Source organism: Quercus suber, unplaced genomic scaffold (assembly GCF_002906115.3).
Source record: "Quercus suber isolate HL8 unplaced genomic scaffold, Cork oak 2.0 scaffold_443, whole genome shotgun sequence".
Taxonomy (NCBI): Eukaryota; Viridiplantae; Streptophyta; class Magnoliopsida; order Fagales; family Fagaceae; genus Quercus; species Quercus suber.
This window is the reverse complement of record NW_027069894.1, coordinates 628139-649567: the sequence shown is the minus strand read 5'-3', so window position 1 is coordinate 649567 and position 21429 is coordinate 628139. Positions and strand designations below refer to the sequence as shown.

The window sequence follows — 21429 nt, the reverse complement described above, 5'->3', positions numbered from 1 at the left end:
GTTTTTTTTTTTTTTTTTTTTTTTTATTATCTTTTTTACTCAAATACTCAAAGCATTGTCTCTATCTCTATAAAACAATAATTGATCCTAGGCTATTTGAAAAAAGAAAGAAAATTCACATTCCATTTGGGAGGGAAATGAATAGAATAAAAAGAATCTCTATAAAAGGGTGTTTAGTCTATTTCCTTATTTAGATGTTTAATTAGTACAAGAATTTTAAGAGATTGAGCTAATGTCCTGTCCATTTCATTTTCTCCAAAAATGGGGTTGGGGGAATCATTCCTTCAAATAGTGATAAAATATTTCATCTCTATTTATATTTAAAAAAAGAAAGAAAGAAAGAGATGAATGTTATACTATTAAATTCAATTCAATTCAATTCCTTTATTATATATATTTTTTTTTTCTTTTTTGTTGAGATAGTCCTTTATTATCTACCTATTTGATCTAGGTATTTAGATATTATCATCTCTTTCTCTATTAAACAATACTTGTTCCAATAATTATTATTTTGTTCCTTTTTATTAATTACTATTTTGATAAATTTAATCATTTAACAATTATGATAATACATTAGCTATATACGTTTCTTCCATAAAAGACAAGGTGAGAAAGTAATAAAAAGGACAAAAGATATAATCTATATGTTTATGAGTTCCATCTAGACATATGAATCCATACATATTATTGGAGAAAGCTAGCTACGTTAACGATTTCCCGTATTGTAGGTCTCTATGCTTCAAAAAATGTTGAACCAAGAAGAAAATATGCATGAGGTTTTGGAGCATATCCTTAATCAACATAATGGTTCTGCTGTCAGCATCCCGAACTTCCTTCCTCCTAAGGTAAACGATCTTCTCATTTGTGACATGGAACAACATGCAACATCGCATTAGGAACACATATTATAAACTACTTGTAGCAGTAATATATGACTCCTGATGAAATGATAGAGTTGGTAAGGAAATGATGGCCTAAAATCCTTTGGACTAGGTTGATTCACTTAATCTTGTTTAAGGTACAAAAACAGCAAAGTGATAACGTATTTATCTGTCACGTAAATTATGCAGATAAAGCAGCTGTTGGCAGAGTTAGCCATGGTTGAGGGTGAGATACTTAGACTTGAAGGCCAAATAAGCGAACTTCAAAAGAGTTTGAAACTTGAGCAGGAGGTCACCGAGGAATCAAAGTCCATACAATGGAAACATGGAACTCTAAGCAACCGTGTGGGTCGTTCATCACCAACAATAAACACAAACCCCATTAACAAAGTTGGTAATGAAACGATGGCCTATGAGACCAAAGCATTGCATTTCATAAGTAAAGCTATAAAAGGCGATTATAATCTCAATGATTTCACTATAGCTGATAAATTGGGAAATTCAAAAGGATTTGCTGATCAAAAGGAAAATCTTCTCCATGAGGCTGTTAAATTTCAGGACAAGATTCCAAGAAAAGGTGGGATGCTGAAGCCATCCTCACCCTTGCGTGAACCACGACATCCATCACCCAAGGTAGGTCTCAGTTCATTTGTGCCATGTTATGTTATTATTGTTGTTGTGATTTTTAGATAAGAATAGTGATTGTGGGCTTTTCTCTTGTTTCAATTTGCTTTGAAAAAAAGTGCAAGTATTTTGTTAAAATTCAATTTAGCCCATAACTTTAATTCCGATTCTCAAATTAATCTCTAAAGTTTAGTTTTTGTCAATTTAGTATTTCACTTTGTCAAAATGAGTTAATTTGGTCATTCCATACAAATCTATTAGTAAAAAAAATATCGTTTAAATTTTTTTTTAATTAAAATTTAACCGATAACATTCATGAGAGATGTGCCATGCATTTAATAGATATTATTTTTTGATAAGTATTATTTAAAATAAATAAATAAATAAATAAAACAGTTTCATTTACTAAGAAATTTAGATAGAAGGATTAGATTGACTCATTTTAACAAAGTGGGAGACTAAATTAACAAAAATTAAACCTAAAGGACTAATTTTACAATTGAAATAAACGTTGAGGTTTTAAATTGAATTTTAGCCCATATGTTTTTGGTTTGAATGAAGTGAATGAAACCCACTTTTTTTTTTCAGCTTGGTAATTCATAATAGTATAAAAGCTTTTCCCTCTTTGTGGAATCATGGAGAGTCATACACCAATGTATGCTTAGATGTTGATAATGAATGCTAATTCCAAGTTCATAATGACATTGTTTCAGCTAAAAGAACGAAATCCACCAATACTTTTAGACCTCCCTCCAAAATCTCTACCCAATGCAAACCAATCAGAAGAAGAAAACCAGCAATGGCAACCCAACAAGCTATCTGAGAGCATCTTGAAGTGTTTAAATGTCATATATACGAGACTGCTTAGAACATCAAGAGCAATGGAGTTGGAGAAGTCAGGCCCCGTTTCAAGGTCCATGAACGCTTCTTTTAGCTCAAGAAGCTTCAGGGCCGAGACAGGCTTAAAGTCAAGCCTTATACAAAAGGAATCAAGGCAACAAGACCCATATGGTATCTTCAACATGGAAGAGTCTATTCCTAGGGACATTGGTCCTTACAAGAACTTGGTTGTATTCACGTCAAGCTCTCTGGACCACAAGTTCATATCGAGCCCCAGTTCTATTCCTTTGCTAAGAAAGTTGAGGTAGGTCTGCTGAACTCTACAAATAGATGAGTACAGCTAGAGTTACTATAGTAGATAATTAAATGGTGCAATGGTCCCAATTGTCGACATTTTTCTTTTTTTGATGAAAAGTTGTCGACATAAATGCAGCCATGTGATTAGATTTTATTTTGAGTTTCCCTTTTGTCTTTGTGGATTACAGGGTTTTGTTGAACTCTCTCCTGACGGTGGACTTGAGATTCTTGACTAACCAACAGAAATTAGCATTTTGGATCAACATGTACAATGCTTGTATCATGCATGTATATAAAATGTTCAAATCCATTCTTCCTTCTTTTGTCTATCTTATCGAACTATCATTTTCAGAATCATAGTGATGTACTCATTTAGATATCTGTTTCAGGGTTTTCTTCAATATGGCGTGCCTTCTACTCCTGAAAAATTGCTTGCATTGATGAACAAGGTACATCTCAGAAATGTTTTCATGTTGACATTGAATGGATACTGGCAAATTGGCAATACTTCTCTTGCTTTGCAAAACACACGGTGTAGATCGTCAAGTTAATGATCGAATCTAGTAATCTTACTTAAAATTTTGAATCTTGTGAATTCAGGCAACCCTTAACATAGGAGGTAATATTATAAATGCTCAAGCAATAGAGCATTTTATATTGAGAAAGCCGGCTTCTTCTGGTGTGAAAGAGGTAAATATAATTGAACCTATACTTTATGTAGAAGTAATAAATGTATTACTGGTCCAATCTCCTTAGAGGTGATTTCTAGTAGGTTTATCTTCAGAGTGACAAGGATGATAAGGAAGCCATTGTTCGCGAACTTTATGGACTTGAATCAATGGAACCAAATGTCACATTTGCTCTGTGTTGTGGAACTCTTTCATCTCCTGCCGTAAGTTGAACAATCAAACCTTTGACTACTCCAATGATGAATTTGGTATTTCTCAACACATTTTTTCCCAAATTATTCACATGCTCAAAATCAGAAAAAAGCATCATATGTGCAGGTAAGAATGTATACAGCTGATGGTGTTGTAGCTGAGTTGGAAAAATCAAAGCTAGATTATTTGCAAGCTTCAATAGTAGTGACTAGCACAAAAAGAATTGCATTCCCAGAGCTCCTGCTTCGAAACATGCTTGATTTTGCTGTAGACATGGACACATTGGTGGAGTGGATTTGCCACCAGTTACCAACTTCTGGGTCATTAAGAAAATCATTGGTGGATTGCTTCAGGGGACAAAACAGTGGCAAGATATCTAGCATTGTTGAGAAGATACCATACGACTTTGAATTCCAGTATCTGCTGGCTATATAGACTCCAGAATTTTCATCTCTAGTGTTGGTCCGTTCTCCATAACAAATAACAATATATATATATATTAGGAAATCATCTTGGTCACATTGATTTTTTTGACTTTATTTTATAAATGTCATGCGAGATTTTTTTTTTTTTTTTTCATGGGAGGGAGATTTTCTTGTTACCAACTCATTACTGGATTTGCCTAGAACTAAGTTGACCTCAATCGTCCTCAATATTAAATAGTCAATGTATGGTTAACAGTCGCTCTCAAAATGAATACTAAGAGTACGTTTAGTACACTGAATGAGAATTACGACAAGAATTGTAATATTTATTACTAGGAATAAAATGTGTTATAATGTAATAATTAAACCTATTTATTAGTTTGGTTGTGAGTTATAACATTATAATGAAACTTAACATTTATTTTTGAAAATTTCTTACTCATACAATCAGATTTCTTTAAAAATTGTTATTTTTAAATTTAAGAGAAATATGTGTTATTTTTTATTTTTATAATTGTTAGATGTATATGGAAAATTTGTTTACTTGGAAATATATTAAGTTTTGAAATTAATGCACTTACTAAGGAATAACTAATACAACCTTATAAAGAGAAATAATCATTTCTTATTTTGAAAAATAGCTATTCATAAGGAATGATTATTCATTGTAATAAAAACATAACCAAACTAAAGAATAACTAGACCATAGGAATAACTATTACATTACAACGCCTATTATAATCTACCAAACATACCCTAAATATGCAATTGTGTTTTGCTTAAAAGTTTTTTTTTTTTTCAAATAATCTAATTTTTAGCTTTTTGTTAGGCATTTAACCTAAAAGTTATAAAAATTATAAAAAAAAAATAAAAAAAAAATAAAAAACTATATCTTTCAATAAACATTATGCAAATAAGCTAACAAAATTAAGTAAAATTCAAATACACCCTAAAATTAATTGAAATTGTGCTTTTAGAACATGACTTTAAAAAAAGTGTGTTTAAAGTGTGCGATAATTATTACTTAAAATAAATTTATGATGACTCCAATTTTCATGTAAGACTCCATATGTGGCTAATATTTTTCGAGTTGTATGTGGCCTTTTGACGGCAACCTTGTGTGAAGCATAGCAAAAACCAATTTTGAACTTCAATCTAAATTAGAATTGTGGTAGGCCCAATCCAATTGAGAAGAGATGGCATGACAAATCGAATATTTGCGGGAACTTATGTATGGCACCTCTAAAACTAATACTGTTTAAACCAAGCTAAAGGACGTGGTTCAAAAATAGGAAGCACTCGTTGCTCTATTACATGTGCTTGCATGAGTTGTGGGGTTTGAGTAGTGATCAGTGGTGCCACGTTGGTCCAAGGAAACCCATGCTAGTGGATAAGGAAGACAATATTGAACATAATGGCCTAGGAATTTTTGTCGAGGATGAATTTGTCCTCGGCTAGCCAAGGCCAAGATTTGTAAAGGATGCTTGCCATCTAGAGGTGCGATCCATGAAGTTCTGGAAATATAGATAAGCATTGCAGGAACAAAAGACAAAAGAATCCCAAAATATCTTGGGAAAAGCTACTGTCACTGCACTGAATGCACCCCAGCTAACTCCCTAGCTTCATTAATGAGGAAGTGACCTCTGCACAGTATTATTGCAACCTTACAACCACCCCAGAAGACTTCTAGAGGGGGTTGATGGACAAGTATCAGGATAAACCATCAATTGTCCACGTGTTGGGTAAAGGTGAAGAAATAGATGTAGTATAAATAAGGGTAGAAACTTAGAGAAAGGGAGGCCGACAATTGAGAAAGAAAGCACTGTAGCAATCTCAAGAACTCTTGTAACCATTCTCATCCGATATTTACTAAAACAAAGCCCATCTGATTGTGCCGAGGACAAACTTTCCTTGATAAACTCAGTTCATCTCTGTTTGATTGTCATGAACACCATATTAACTGTTATCTATGCACTAAAGCCTAGCTCTTTGACCCACTCTTTACAAATTCATTGTATTAGGCTCACTGGGCTAAGATCCCATACATTTTGGGGCCTGGTCTGAAAATTGTGTCCCTACAATTGGCACCGTCTGTGGGAAGAGTTTGTGTGATAGTAAGTGCAACGGTTAGTAATGGTGGGATCAAGCTCCCATTAGCAAGAATCCTTGGAGAAGGCCATTTTGGCGGTGGTGCATGCTATACAAAAGCTTTCCTATTATTTTCGAGAACACATATAGTTGTTGTCATAACTCCACTTCCGCTCACGTTTACACTTTGAAGTATTGATTGCGCGGGGAGGATTGCTAAATGGGGCATAGTTTTAGGGGCTCTTGACATCAAGTGCATGCCCCGTACCTATGTCAAGGGGCTAGTTCTTGCGAATCTGGTGGCCGAGTTTGCTGAACCTCCACGAGAGGAAGTGGCAGCAACATAGAGCAAAATCCAAAGAGGACAATACCTGCTACTTGGGGCTGAGCCTTATAAGGCACCCGGGGAAAGTGTTTAAATGTGAACCTTAGTTATGCCTGTAGTCCTCGGACCAGATGCTAAGGGGATGTTAACACTCTGTTACTACTGCTACACATGCGAAGTAGAACAAGTCTAAAAAACTGCTACCTCATGCTGTGGCAGTGCACTCGGGGCTGAGCCTTATAAGGCACCCGGGAAAAGTGTTTAAATGTGAACCTTAGTCATGCTTGTAGTCCTCGGATCAGATGCTAATGGGAAGTTAACACTCTGTTACTGCTGCTACACATGCGAAGTAGAGTAAGTCTAAAAAACTGCTATCTCATGCTGTGGCAGTGCACTCGGGGTTGAGCCTTATAAGGCACTCGGGGAAAGTGTTTAAATGTAAACTCAATCATGCCTGTAGTTCTCGGACCAGATGATATGAGTTGGTTAATACTCAGTGGCATCTTTCTCAAGTGTTTAAACTTAAACTCAATCATGTCTGTAGTTCTCGGATCAGATGATATGAGTTGGTTAACACTCAGTGGCAACTTTCTTAAGTGTTTAAACTTAAACTCAATCATGCCTGTAGTCCTCAGACCAGATGATATGAGTTGGTTAACACTCAGTGGCAACTTTCTCAAGTGTTTAAACTTAAACTCAATCATGCCTGTAGTTCTCGGACCAGATGATATGAGTTGGTTAACACTCAGTGGCAACTTTCTTAAGTATTTAAACTTAAACTCAATCATGCATGTAGTCCTCGGACCAGATGATATGAGTTGGAGTGTTTAAACTTAAACTCAATCATGCCTGTAGTCCTCGGACCAGATAATATAAGTTGGAGTGTTTAAACTTAAACTCAATCATGCCAATAGTCCTCGAACCAGATGATATGAGTTGGTTAACACTCAGTTGCATTTTTGCACTCGAGGCCGAGCCTTTTAGAGCACCCGGGAATAGTGCTTAAACAGAGCTTTAGCTTTGTCGGGTCCCTCAGACCTCCTGCTAAGAAGAACCTTAGCCATGCATGGGTCCTCGGACCACATGCTTTAGGAAAATGAACACACATGACATCTTTCTATAAGTGTCAAGACAGACCCAAAATTATAACCAACTCCTCAGATTGGTAGCTCTGAAAGGAGCAATTTACAGTACAAATATGGGGCGCGTGAAACGGCACCCCTCCGGATGTAAATCAAAGGATTAAAGCAGAATTAACTCTTAAGAATTCAAAACCCCACCTTTTTCCTCGAATGAGAGGAAAAAACCGGAGTTTTGAGGGGCTATTGTGGGGTTATCGGCCCAGATCATACAACTGGATTTGGGCTTAAGGCCCAAGCTGAGGATAAGGGGGGCGTCCGAGGATGGGTAAGTATAGCCAAGGAAACCCATGCTGGTGGATAAGGAAGACAATATTGAACATAATGGCCTAGGAGTTTTTGCCGAGGATGAATTTGTCCTTAGCTAGCCAAGGTCGAGATTTGTAAAGGATGCTTGCCATCTAGAGGTGCGATTCATGAAGTTCTGGAAATATGGATAAGCATTGCAGGAACAAAAGACAGAAGAATCCCAAAATATCTTGGGAAAAGCTGCTGTCACCGCATTGAATGCATCCCAGCTAACTCCCTGGCCGCATTAATGAGGAAGTGATCTCTGCACAGTATTATTGCAACCTTACAACCACCCCAGAAGACTTTTAGAGGGGGTTGATGGGACAAGTATCAGGATAAACCATCAACTGTCCACGTGTTGGGTAAAGGTGAAGGAATAGATGTAGTATAAATAAGGGTAGAAACTTAGAGAAAGGGAGGCCAACGATTGAGAAAGAAAGCACTGTAGCAATCTCAAGAACTCTTGTAACCATTCTCATCCGATATTTACTAAAACAAAGCCCATCTGATTGTGCCGAGGACAAACTTTCCTTGATAAACTTAGTTCATCTCTGTTTGATTGTCATGAACACCATATTAACTGTTATCCATGCACTAAAGCCTAGTTCTTTGACTCACTCTCTACAAATTCATTGTACTGGGCTCATTGGGCCAAGATCTCATACATTTTGGGGCCTAGTCTGAAAATTGTGTCCCTACAATATATATATATATATATATATATTTATTTTTAATCTAATACCCCACTTCCCAACGCTTAGGTGTTCTTCCCCAAAATAAATATCAAAACCCACTTGCTCTTTATCATAGACTCATATTTTTCTTTCCTCCGCTCTCTATCTCTCTTAATCTTTCTTCTTCACAACGAACGAGACTACGGGAGTCAAGCTCCCCTCCAACCAAAATCAAGATCTTGCTGGAGGTTAGTTTTAGGGTGTTCCTAAATTTTTTTAAGGATAAACAAATAAAAAATTTTAATTATTATATATATATATATATTTTTTTTTTTCAGTTTAGGGTGTTCTTGGGAACACCCTGGGACCAACGTGGCACCACTGATCACTACTCAAACCCCACAACTCATGCAAGCACATGTAATAGAGCAACGAGTGCTTCCTATTTTTGAACCACGTCCTTTAGCTTGGTTTAAACAGTATTAGTTTTAGAGGTGCCATACATAAGTTCCCGCAAATATTCGATTTGTCATGCCATCTCTTCTCAATTGGATTGGGCCTACCACAATTCTAATTTAGATTGAAGTTCAAAATTGGTTTTTGCTATGCTTCACACAAGGTTGCCGTCAAAAGGCCACATACAACTCGAAAAATATTAGCCACATATGGAGTCTTACATGAAAATTGGAGTCATCATAAATTTATTTTAAGTAATAATTATCGCACACTTTAAACACACTTTTTTTAAAGTCATGTTCTAAAAGCACAATTTCAATTAATTTTAGGGTGTATTTGAATTTTACTTAATTTTGTTAGCTTATTTGCATAATGTTTATTGAAAGATATAGTTTTTTATTTTTTTTTTATTTTTTTTTTATAATTTTTATAACTTTTAGGTTAAATGCCTAACAAAAAGCTAAAAATTAGATTATTTGAAAAAAAAAAAAAAACTTTTAAGCAAAACACAATTGCATATTTAGGGTATGTTTGGTAGATTATAATAGGCGTTGTAATGTAATAGTTATTCCTATGGTTTAGTTATTCTTTAGTTTGGTTATGTTTTTATTACAATGAATAATCATTCCTTATGAATAGCTATTCTTCAAAATAAGAAATGATTATTTCTCTTTATAAGGTTGTATTAGTTATTCCTTAGTAAGTGCATTAATTTCAAAACTTAATATATTTCCAAGTAAACAAACTTTCCATATACATCTAACAATTATAAAAATAAAAAATAACAAATATTTCTCTTAAATTTAAAAATAACAATTTTTAAAGAAATCTGATTGTATGAGTAAGAAATTTTCAAAAATAAATGTTAAGTTTCATTATAATGTTATAACTCACAACCAAACTAATAAATAGGTTTAATTATTACATTATAACACATTTTATTCCTAGTAATAAATATTACAATTCTTGTCGTAATTCTCATTCAGTGTACCAAACGTACTCTTAGTATTCATTTTGAGAGCGACTTTAACCATACATTGACTATTTAATATTGAGGACGATTGAGGTCAACTTAGTTCTAGGCAAATCCAGTAATGAGTTGGTAACAAGAAAATCTCCCTCCCATGAAAAAAAAAAAAAAAAAATCTCGCATGACATTTATAAAATAAAGTCAAAAAAATCAATGTGACCAAGATGATTTCCTAATATATATATATATTGTTATTTGTTATGGAGAACGGACCAACACTAGAGATGAAAATTCTGGAGTCTATATAGCCAGCAGATACTGGAATTCAAAGTCGTATGGTATCTTCTCAACAATGCTAGATATCTTGCCACTGTTTTGTCCCCTGAAGCAATCCACCAATGATTTTCTTAATGACCCAGAAGTTGGTAACTGGTGGCAAATCCACTCCACCAATGTGTCCATGTCTACAGCAAAATCAAGCATGTTTCGAAGCAGGAGCTCTGGGAATGCAATTCTTTTTGTGCTAGTCACTACTATTGAAGCTTGCAAATAATCTAGCTTTGATTTTTCCAACTCAGCTACAACACCATCAGCTGTATACATTCTTACCTGCACATATGATGCTTTTTTCTGATTTTGAGCATGTGAATAATTTGGGAAAAAATGTGTTGAGAAATACCAAATTCATCATTGGAGTAGTCAAAGGTTTGATTGTTCAACTTACGGCAGGAGATGAAAGAGTTCCACAACACAGAGCAAATGTGACATTTGGTTCCATTGATTCAAGTCCATAAAGTTCGCGAACAATGGCTTCCTTATCATCCTTGTCACTCTGAAGATAAACCTACTAGAAATCACCTCTAAGGAGATTGGACCAGTAATACATTTATTACTTCTACATAAAGTATAGGTTCAATTATATTTACCTCTTTCACACCAGAAGAAGCCGGCTTTCTCAATATAAAATGCTCTATTGCTTGAGCATTTATAATATTACCTCCTATGTTAAGGGTTGCCTGAATTCACAAGATTCAAAATTTTAAGTAAGATTACTAGATTCGATCATTAACTTGACGATCTACACCGTGTGTTTTGCAAAGCAAGAGAAGTATTGCCAATTTGCCAGTATCCATTCAATGTCAACATGAAAACATTTCTGAGATGTACCTTGTTCATCAATGCAAGCAATTTTTCAGGAGTAGAAGGCACGCCATATTGAAGAAAACCCTGAAACAGATATCTAAATGAGTACATCACTATGATTCTGAAAATGATAGTTCGATAAGATAGACAAAAGAAGGAAGAATGGATTTGAACATTTTATATACATGCATGATACAAGCATTGTACATGTTGATCCAAAATGCTAATTTCTGTTGGTTAGTCAAGAATCTCAAGTCCACCGTCAGGAGAGAGTTCAACAAAACCCTGTAATCCACAAAGACAAAAGGGAAACTCAAAATAAAATCTAATCACATGGCTGCATTTGTGTCGACAACTTTTCATCAAAAAAAGAAAAATGTCGACAATTGGGACCATTGCACCATTTAATTATCTACTATAGTAACTCTAGCTGTACTCATCTATTTGTAGAGTTCAGCAGACCTACCTCAACTTTCTTAGCAAAGGAATAGAACTGGGGCTCGATATGAACTTGTGGTCCAGAGAGCTTGACGTGAATACAACCAAGTTCTTGTAAGGACCAATGTCCCTAGGAATAGACTCTTCCATGTTGAAGATACCATATGGGTCTTGTTGCCTTGATTCCTTTTGTATAAGGCTTGACTTTAAGCCTGTCTCGGCCCTGAAGCTTCTTGAGCTAAAAGAAGCGTTCATGGACCTTGAAACGGGGCCTGACTTCTCCAACTCCATTGCTCTTGATGTTCTAAGCAGTCTCGTATATATGACATTTAAACACTTCAAGATGCTCTCAGATAGCTTGTTGGGTTGCCATTGCTGGTTTTCTTCTTCTGATTGGTTTGCATTGGGTAGAGATTTTGGAGGGAGGTCTAAAAGTATTGGTGGATTTCGTTCTTTTAGCTGAAACAATGTCATTATGAACTTGGAATTAGCATTCATTATCAACATCTAAGCATACATTGGTGTATGACTCTCCATGATTCCACAAAGAGGGAAAAGCTTTTATACTATTATGAATTACCAAGCTGAAAAAAAAAAGTGGGTTTCATTCACTTCATTCAAACCAAAAACATATGGGCTAAAATTCAATTTAAAACCTCAACTTTTATTTCAATTGTAAAATTAGTCCTTTAGGTTTAATTTTTGTTAATTTAGTCTCCCACTTTGTTAAAATGAGTCAATCTAATCCTTCTATCTAAATTTCTTAGTAAATGAAACTGTTTTATTTATTTATTTATTTATTTTAAATAATACTTATCAAAAAATAATATCTATTAAATGCATGGCACATCTCTCATGAATGTTATCGGTTAAATTTTAATTAAAAAAAAATTTAAACGATATTTTTTTTACTAATAGATTTGTATGGAATGACCAAATTAACTCATTTTGACAAAGTGAAATACTAAATTGACAAAAACTAAACTTTAGAGATTAATTTGAGAATCGGAATTAAAGTTATGGGCTAAATTGAATTTTAACAAAATACTTGCACTTTTTTTCAAAGCAAATTGAAACAAGAGAAAAGCCCACAATCACTATTCTTATCTAAAAATCACAACAACAATAATAACATAACATGGCACAAATGAACTGAGACCTACCTTGGGTGATGGATGTCGTGGTTCACGCAAGGGTGAGGATGGCTTCAGCATCCCACCTTTTCTTGGAATCTTGTCCTGAAATTTAACAGCCTCATGGAGAAGATTTTCCTTTTGATCAGCAAATCCTTTTGAATTTCCCAATTTATCAGCTATAGTGAAATCATTGAGATTATAATCGCCTTTTATAGCTTTACTTATGAAATGCAATGCTTTGGTCTCATAGGCCATCGTTTCATTACCAACTTTGTTAATGGGGTTTGTGTTTATTGTTGGTGATGAACGACCCACACGGTTGCTTAGAGTTCCATGTTTCCATTGTATGGACTTTGATTCCTCGGTGACCTCCTGCTCAAGTTTCAAACTCTTTTGAAGTTCGCTTATTTGGCCTTCAAGTCTAAGTATCTCACCCTCAACCATGGCTAACTCTGCCAACAGCTGCTTTATCTGCATAATTTACGTGACAGATAAATACGTTATCACTTTGCTGTTTTTGTACCTTAAACAAGATTAAGTGAATCAACCTAGTCCAAAGGATTTTAGGCCATCATTTCCTTACCAACTCTATCATTTCATCAGGAGTCATATATTACTGCTACAAGTAGTTTATAATATGTGTTCCTAATGCGATGTTGCATGTTGTTCCATGTCACAAATGAGAAGATCGTTTACCTTAGGAGGAAGGAAGTTCGGGATGCTGACAGCAGAACCATTATGTTGATTAAGGATATGCTCCAAAACCTCATGCATATTTTCTTCTTGGTTCAACATTTTTTGAAGCATAGAGACCTACAATACGGGAAATCGTTAACGTAGCTAGCTTTCTCCAATAATATGTATGGATTCATATGTCTAGATGGAACTCATAAACATATAGATTATATCTTTTGTCCTTTTTATTACTTTCTCACCTTGTCTTTTATGGAAGAAACGTATATAGCTAATGTATTATCATAATTGTTAAATGATTAAATTTATCAAAATAGTAATTAATAAAAAGGAACAAAATAATAATTATTGGAACAAGTATTGTTTAATAGAGAAAGAGATGATAATATCTAAATACCTAGATCAAATAGGTAGATAATAAAGGACTATCTCAACAAAAAAGAAAAAAAAAATATATATAATAAAGGAATTGAATTGAATTGAATTTAATAGTATAACATTCATCTCTTTCTTTCTTTCTTTTTTTAAATATAAATAGAGATGAAATATTTTATCACTATTTGAAGGAATGATTCCCCCAACCCCATTTTTGGAGAAAATGAAATGGACAGGACATTAGCTCAATCTCTTAAAATTCTTGTACTAATTAAACATCTAAATAAGGAAATAGACTAAACACCCTTTTATAGAGATTCTTTTTATTCTATTCATTTCCCTCCCAAATGGAATGTGAATTTTCTTTCTTTTTTCAAATAGCCTAGGATCAATTATTGTTTTATAGAGATAGAGACAATGCTTTGAGTATTTGAGTAAAAAAGATAATAAAAAAAAAAAAAAAAAAAAACCTTTTGATCAGGATACTACAAGTTTTACTATATTGAACTTATAAATTAATGTGTCACTCATCACAATTCACAAGAAACAATTCAAAAATTCATTTATGAGGTGATTGAAGATCAATAATCATATTCATTATCACATTAGTTTGTAAGCTTCGTATAGTAAAACTTGTAATACTTTTAACATTTTTTCAGGTATTTTTATTTTTTTGAGAGAAAAAGAAATTTCTAAGTGGGAAAAGGTTTACTTGAAAAAGAGCTTTTCCATTTCCTTGGCATTGCAATCTTCCTGAAATGACTTGTATCCCATGTAATTAATTGATTATGATTCCATTAAAAAAAATTATTATTTTTTTACAAAGAGAAAAATAAAGGGGAACAATATGAGAATTGATTATTATATATATGATTTAAGAGCCATAGAGCGTGAGTTATTATAATCAAGATGAGTGCTCAGTGTAGGACGATGTCTTAAAGAATGGAATAAGCTTTTTCTGGGTCTACAACTACCGGGATCAGCTCTATTACTATTACGATTCTCAAATAAAAAACAACCAAAAAAAAAAAAAAACTCTATTACTATTTACATTAATGAAGAAATAAATGCTTTACTTTTTAACAACAATTATTGAATTTTACCCAATCCATTATGGACTATCTAGTTGAAAGTTGAAACCACAAGGAGCATGAACCAGACAAGGGTCCCATCACTTATGGTCTTGTTTGTGGTGTGGTTGTGAAACTTATTAAATCCTCAAAAATGCTTGGTTTCCTCAGGGTCTCAGACATAAAGTTACAAAATCAAGACAAATGGTTTACACATACCTCTCTTTCAAGATGCTCCCTCTTTTGCTGCTCACTAAACTTCTTCCTTCTCTGTAATATTGCAAGAACAAATATATATATATATATATAATAAGAATATAATAAGCAAAATGAAGAAAATATGAACATCAAGAGGTAAGAGTAGCACCAAGAAAGCATTAACATTGCTTGAAGTATTTGCTTGAATTATTTTAGTTAGAAGCTTAACGAACAACCTTCTTGAAATAACTTACAAATGATATGTACAGAATTCATCGTTTTTAAAACGTAAAGCAATGCAAACCTTTTGTAATCATGGCAAAGAAAGCAAGAAAGGAGGGGATGTTCGTGCTTGATTCGTTCATGGCAAGTAAGAAATGCATCAAAAATACGTTACAATATTACTAGCAATTGATCTTTTTCTCATGTGTAGTAGATGCACTAAGAAACCTCCTTGGCAAACAAAGCATAAAATGATAGACAAAACTTACAATCTCCAAGGGCGTGTGAAATGAGTCCCTTTGGCTCGCCATTGGAGAAACTTCACCACAGCCTAGCATTAGTCTGAGTCTGCCCCAAAATTTGGAAGAAATAAAACAGCATGGAATGGTCCTCAGGTTTTGATCATCCTGGTGTTGGTGGGAGCTTAAAGATTGCTTGGACACAAAGGAAGAGTGGCTACTACTACAGGTAGTTGTTGGTGTTGACGTTTGAATTGAAGGGCAAAAGAATTTTTGCGTTGCTTGGGAAGAAGTTGATGAGAGAGAGCTTTCATGGTGATGAGGTTGGTTCATGAACTGGGTTAATGTTAACCGTCTCATTTGTGGGTGGGACATCATGCAGAGAAAAGAATTGTATTGTGGTTGGGGGCTTTACTTGGCGTGCTTGCACTTGTAGTTTCAGAGTTAGAATAGCGGTTATACCTTCTGATGAGGAGTCCAAGTCTTCTAATGTTTCTAATGTTTACATCATTTATGGTAAAATAAACACGTAACAACTAACTTATAATAATGTATCAATGACCAATGAATGTAATTCATGGGGTTTTGTATTTCCACCCATTAATCAAAATCTTTGCTCTATCTGACAATTTAATCAAAACAACATAATTAAATTTAAAAGTGAAAAAGGACATGTTATTAATTCTTGCTTGGTTTATCTTTATATATTAATCTTTATTCTTTCTTTATTATATATTTAGAGAATTCAAAAAATTAGTTATTACTTTTTTTTACTTTAAAAAATACTTTTAATTTAATTAACTTATTCTTATTCCATAAAAAAAAAAAAAGTAATAACCCATAAAAAATAAGGTTAAAACTGTAAATCAACAAAATTAAAAATAAAATAACTACCCAACGTTCAAAAAATCAAAAAGTTAGCTATTGCATTTTTAACTTTTAATAGTACACATAATTTAATCAACTTATTTTTACTCTTTAAAAAAAATTAGGTTAAAACTATAAATCAACAAAAATTAAAAATAACATAACTGGCCAATGTTCATAAAATCAGAAAGTTAGTTATTATATTTTTAGATTCTCAAAAAAAAAAAATAGTTATTACTTTTTTGACTTCCAAAAATACCCTTAATTTAATTATTTATTTTTATTCCATAAAAAAAAGGTTAAAACTATAAATCAACAAAATTAAAAATAAAATAACTACCTAATGTTCAGAAAATAAAAAAGTTAGTTATTGTCTTTTTTTTTTTTTTAAATCATTAGTTATTTTCTTTTTGACTTTTAACAATACACTTAATTTAATTAACTTATTCTTATTCCTAAAAAAAATGATAAGGTTAAAACTGTAAATCAACAAAAATTAAAAATAACATAATTGCTCAACATTCATGTAGGGACTGAATTTGAGCACTTCTTCTGAAGGACGAGTAGATTCAAACCTAACTAGCCCAATACAATAAATTTGTAGAGAATGAGTTTGAGAATGAGTTTAAGAACTAGGCCTTAGTGCATGGACAACGGTCAATATGATGTTCACCACCATCAAACATAGATGAACTGAGATTATCTAAGAAAGTTTGTCCTCGGCTTAATCCGAGGAGCTTTGTAATAATCCTTGAATGAGGATGGTTACATGAATCCTCTTTAGGATCCGTTTTTCCTATTATATAGTCCTCCTCCACCTGTTGATCATCCAAGCCTCTATCTGACTACCTATCCCATCAGCTACCTTACCAAACTTCCTGTGAGTTGCAGCAACCAAGGCAGCACTGTTCAGAGGTCATTTCTCCATTAATGCGGTCAGAATGTTAGTTGTGCGCATTTAATGTGGAGGTGACAGTTCCTCCTTGAATTGCTTTTCCACCATGCTTCCATGGATAGCCACCATACTTGTCTTTTTTCCTGGGGTGCTTAGGGAGGCCGCCTTTGGTGGCGTGCTGCCCTTCCTTTCTGTGGTCTCGGATGTCTAAGGACAGGATCGTCCTCGGTAATATTTCTTGGCCACTTGGGCTTTCTACTCTCATCTTCGGACAATTCTTCATTCTCAGCGTGGGCCTTAGGCTTAATATAAAGTGGGCTGGGATCGTCGGATTCTTAGGCCCCACAGTTCATAAAATCAGAAAGTTAGTTATTGCATTTTTAGATTCTCTAAAAAAAAATAATAGTTATTGCTTTTTTACTTCCAAAATACCCTTAATTTAATTAATTTTTTTTATTCCTTAAAAAAAAAAAAGGTTAAAACTTTAAATCAACAGAAATTAAAAAAAAAAAAAAAAAAAACTACCCAACATTCATAAAATAAAATAAAATAAAATCTTCCCACTACCCACCTTCTAAAAAAGGGAAATGTTAAAGAATATCCACAGTTTCTATCATTAAAAAAAAAAGGAAGCTACCCACACTATCCAAAAAGAAACACTATCTCATTCCTATGTTTATAAAATTTAAAAAAAAAAAATCCATAAATACTTCTTCTAAGGAGAAAGCTTTCATTTTCCTCTCTTCCCTATCCAATTGTGTGAATGTATGAGAAAAAAANTTGAGCACGGATACGACCCTTGATGGGATAGGCGGTCAGGAGGAAGGCCAATAGATGATCAACAGAAGGAAGAAGAAGAGGATATATAAGAAATGTGAGCAAAATGTAGGGGAGGTCTCTTTTGGGGGGGGAGAGGGAGAAAAGCCCCCTCGGCCATGGGCCGAGGAGTATCCCCCAGTTGTAAACTGTTCTAAGTATTTTTTTTAATAAAATAGAAATGAGTTCATGCTTCGTGAACGCCGGCCAACGCCTAAACCTTCGATCCACTCTCTACAAATTTATTGTTCTGGATTCGTTGAGCCTTTAACCCATATCCTTTGGGCTAGGGCTACAAAAACCGACCCTACACATATGTTTTATGATTTATGCATACTTTTTTTGGGATTAATGTTCGACTAACTTTGGACCTTTGGTAACCATTTTTTGTTTTTTCTTTTTGTAACCAGCCATCGATAACCAATAGGGAAAAGAAAATTCTAGTATTATAAACTTTTTTTCTTCTTCTTATTTTAAAGTGGAGAGTAGGATTCAAATGCAAGGTAAGATCACTGAATAATAATTTTTTGAATCTAATATCATAAACATTTCTTTTAGAGTTCTTCATAAATTGATATGACCATAGCACATAATCAAAATGTTCAAGTTTTCATTTTAAAACTAGTTATAGGCCCCGTACGTTGCATTCTTTTTTTAAATTCTTTTGTAAATTAATATTATTATTATTGTTTTCTTTTTGAGAGAGTTTCAATCTATGACGTTCGCTTCCGATGATAACTCTTTAACATCAGATCAAGTCACAAATCAGTTTTTGGTTTAGATAGAGAATGGACTCCAGATGTCTTCTTCAACTATTAGAGACTTTACCAGTAAAAGTAACAATTGTAGATAACAAAAACAAAATTATAATCAATGAAAACAAAATTATGGTTTTTGCTTCCAATCGTTGCATATTAATTAATAGACATTATTAGTGAAACAATGAATAAAATTTTATAATATATTATTTTTATAACACTTGAAAGATTATCATATAAAATTTAGGACAGTGCTTTTGTTTTATTAATACTCTTTTAACTATGGTATATTATCTAAAAAATACTATGACACATAAAATTTTAGTATTATGATATGTGTGGGGTACAAAAATTGAATAGGGTAGTATTGCCATGTGTCATACCGAGGTCGAGAAGGCCAATGCAGTTTCAAGGAGACCATACCCTCGGATGGTAGGGTCGGAGGGGCGACACAAGCCACGTCAATAGTGCATTACCAGAAGAGGTTACACTGTAAAGAAAGAGTTTCAAAGAGAAGGCTAGCCCTGATGTGACTAAAGGGATGGTAGCTACCACCCCATTTAATGCATCCCACCAAATCTCTTGATTGCATTTATGTGGAGAAGATTCCTGAACAATGCTGCCTTAGTTGCTGTAACTCACAGAAGATTTGGGAGGACGTTTGATAGGACAAGTACTCGAGTAGTGGTTTGCATGATCAACAAATGGAGAGCCAAAATCAGCTAAAAAGGGCTATATAGTATGTGTTTGGATAGCAATTAATCCGGCGTCTGCGTTTTCTATTTCATGTTTTCTTCCCCTTTTTCCCCCCCCCCTTTTTTTTTTGTTCNTTACACATGTGTTTCGTTTTCCTCATCTCTCAAAAAAAAAAAGTTTCATTTTCCTCTTAATTTTTTTTTTCAATATTAATAAAAAAAAAAAAATTTACTGCCATGTCTTTTCTTTCACATTAAGAAGGATATGCATATTGTAAGGCAGAGTTTTGGTTCTTCAACCCAAAATGTAGAAGGACTTAGCCCCAAAAGTCCAACACGGTGAATTTTTAGAGTGTGGCTAAAATTAGGATTCAATTAATTAGATAACGCTCAAATGGACCAAGGATGGTAAGAGAGCAAGAGAAAACAGAGAAAACAAGCCTTTGGCAAGGAAATTCTTCTCGACAAAGTCTAAGTAGAGTAATTCTTGAAATTTTTTTTTTTATTAATATTGAAAAAAAAAATTAAGAGGAAAATGAAACTTTTTTTTTTTGAGAGATGAGGAAAACGAAACACATGTGTAATTGTCTCAAACATATAAGTACTATCGTAATAGTAACTGATATGCTTATCGGAATACTCCATCAATTAATAAGGATATGCATATCGATCGTAATACTCATCAATTAATATCAATTAATAAGAATATTCATCAATTATTATCAATTAATAAGCACATGCATATCGTAATACTCATCAATTAATAAGTACTATATATGGTACTTTTTCTTTTCTTTTTTGTACCTTTGTTTTATTAATACTAATTGATATTTCCATTTGAATTTGGGGGATGGGCTAAAAAAAGTGCAAACAAAAAATTGCCTAGCAAAAAATATCAAAATGGAAATGGTATGGGTGGCATTTCCATTTTAATAATTCGCACCATAGTACTTATTAATCGGCAGATTTGTTCAAAAATATAGTTTAGACTTTGGAGTCAATGTTGTTACTTGTTAATTATAAATTGTATTTCCTTTAACTTATTTTAAAATTTAATTTACATTATTAATTTTAATTTTTTTTTATTCAACTATTTAACTTTCAAGTTATTACTTTCTCAAAAAATACAAAATAAAAACTGTCAAGTTATTAATTCAATTATGCCGTTAATTTCTATTAAATATATGCCATTTATTGAACCTAAAACGACATAGATTTGTTTTAAATCACTGAGTCACATTATGTTTAGAAGATTTTTATAAGAACATTCTCATCAACTGTGTCAAATGCCAAATATTTGGCATTTGACACACCAAATACCAATATTCAAACCTCATCAGTTGTTCTAAATGTTTCAAAAATTTGAAACATGCTACAGTACCGCCTCAAATATGAGACGGTATGGACAGCAATGCCAAATTTTTTTATTATTTGTTTATTCACCGGGTTCTCTCTCATATATTCACACCGGCTTTCTCTCTCTCTCTTTTATCTCACCTTTTTTCTTTGCGTCTGAGTTCTTCTCTCTTGCCGATCTCGCCGAAACTGCCAATCTCACTGCCAATCTCACCGAAGCCGCCTATCTCGCCGGAGCCGTAGTTGTCCTCCATAGCTCCCTCTTCACTCTCATTCTCTTACTCTCTCATCCTCAAGCCACTGAAACCGATCTCGCCTAAAGCTGCCTGAAGTCAATCTCGCCGCTAACATCTCTCGCCTGAAGCCAATCTCACCGCCTGAGCTGTGGGTTGGTTTGATTTGGGATGAGTTTTGAGGTTTGTGAATGTGGTGGGTTGTGAGTTAGTTGTGGCAGTGGTACTGTGATTGTGGCGGCAATTTGGTGGTTGTGGTGGTGATTATTGGGTAGTTGTGGTGGTTAGTTTTTGGGTTGCTGTGGATTTTTTTTTTTTTAAGGTACCGTTGGTGGATGTGGGTTTGTTAGAGAGAATATTTGGAATGAAGAAAATATCTCAATTGTATTGAATGAATGTATCTG

General features: G+C 33.7%; 2 protein-coding genes across 6 annotated transcripts in view; one reads left to right on the top strand and one right to left on the bottom strand.

Moving 5' to 3' along the window:
* The first annotated feature begins 590 nt into the window (after positions 1 to 590).
* Positions 591 to 4326, top strand: LOC136062711 (uncharacterized). Of its 2 annotated transcripts, none has more exons than XM_065762138.1 (8): positions 591 to 845; positions 1071 to 1514; positions 2219 to 2649; positions 2831 to 2930; positions 3032 to 3091; positions 3243 to 3332; positions 3427 to 3534; positions 3650 to 4326. In XM_065762138.1, the coding sequence occupies exons 1-8, from the start codon at positions 735 to 737 to the stop codon at positions 3956 to 3958; spliced, it is 1653 nt and encodes a 550-aa protein (XP_065618210.1). In that variant the 5' UTR covers positions 591 to 734; the 3' UTR covers positions 3959 to 4326. The 2 variants fall into 2 exon arrangements, with proteins under 2 accessions (XP_065618210.1, XP_065618209.1); XM_065762137.1 differs by having other exon boundaries at positions 3415 to 3534.
* A 5726-nt stretch (positions 4327 to 10052) lies between these two features.
* Positions 10053 to 21429, bottom strand: part of LOC112015509 (uncharacterized) — a 25197-nt gene continuing 13820 nt past the window's right edge. The window contains exons 1-10 of one of the 4 annotated variants that reach the window (XM_024047912.2): positions 15436 to 15762; positions 14966 to 15016; positions 13305 to 13421; positions 12636 to 13079; positions 11501 to 11931; positions 11220 to 11319; positions 11059 to 11118; positions 10818 to 10907; positions 10616 to 10735; positions 10053 to 10500 (exon numbers count right to left, since the gene is read on the bottom strand). In XM_024047912.2, the coding sequence (XP_023903680.2) occupies positions 10192 to 10500; positions 10616 to 10735; positions 10818 to 10907; positions 11059 to 11118; positions 11220 to 11319; positions 11501 to 11931; positions 12636 to 13079; positions 13305 to 13421; positions 14966 to 15016; positions 15436 to 15738 (2025 nt within the window). In that variant the 5' untranslated portion in view covers positions 15739 to 15762 and the 3' untranslated portion in view covers positions 10053 to 10191. Of the gene's footprint in view, positions 10501 to 10615; positions 10736 to 10817; positions 10908 to 11058; positions 11119 to 11219; positions 11320 to 11500; positions 11932 to 12635; positions 13080 to 13304; positions 13422 to 14965; positions 15017 to 15435; positions 15763 to 21429 lie in introns of those variants that run through there. The other 3 variants (XM_024047913.2, XM_065762133.1, XM_065762134.1) reach the window with 3 other exon arrangements.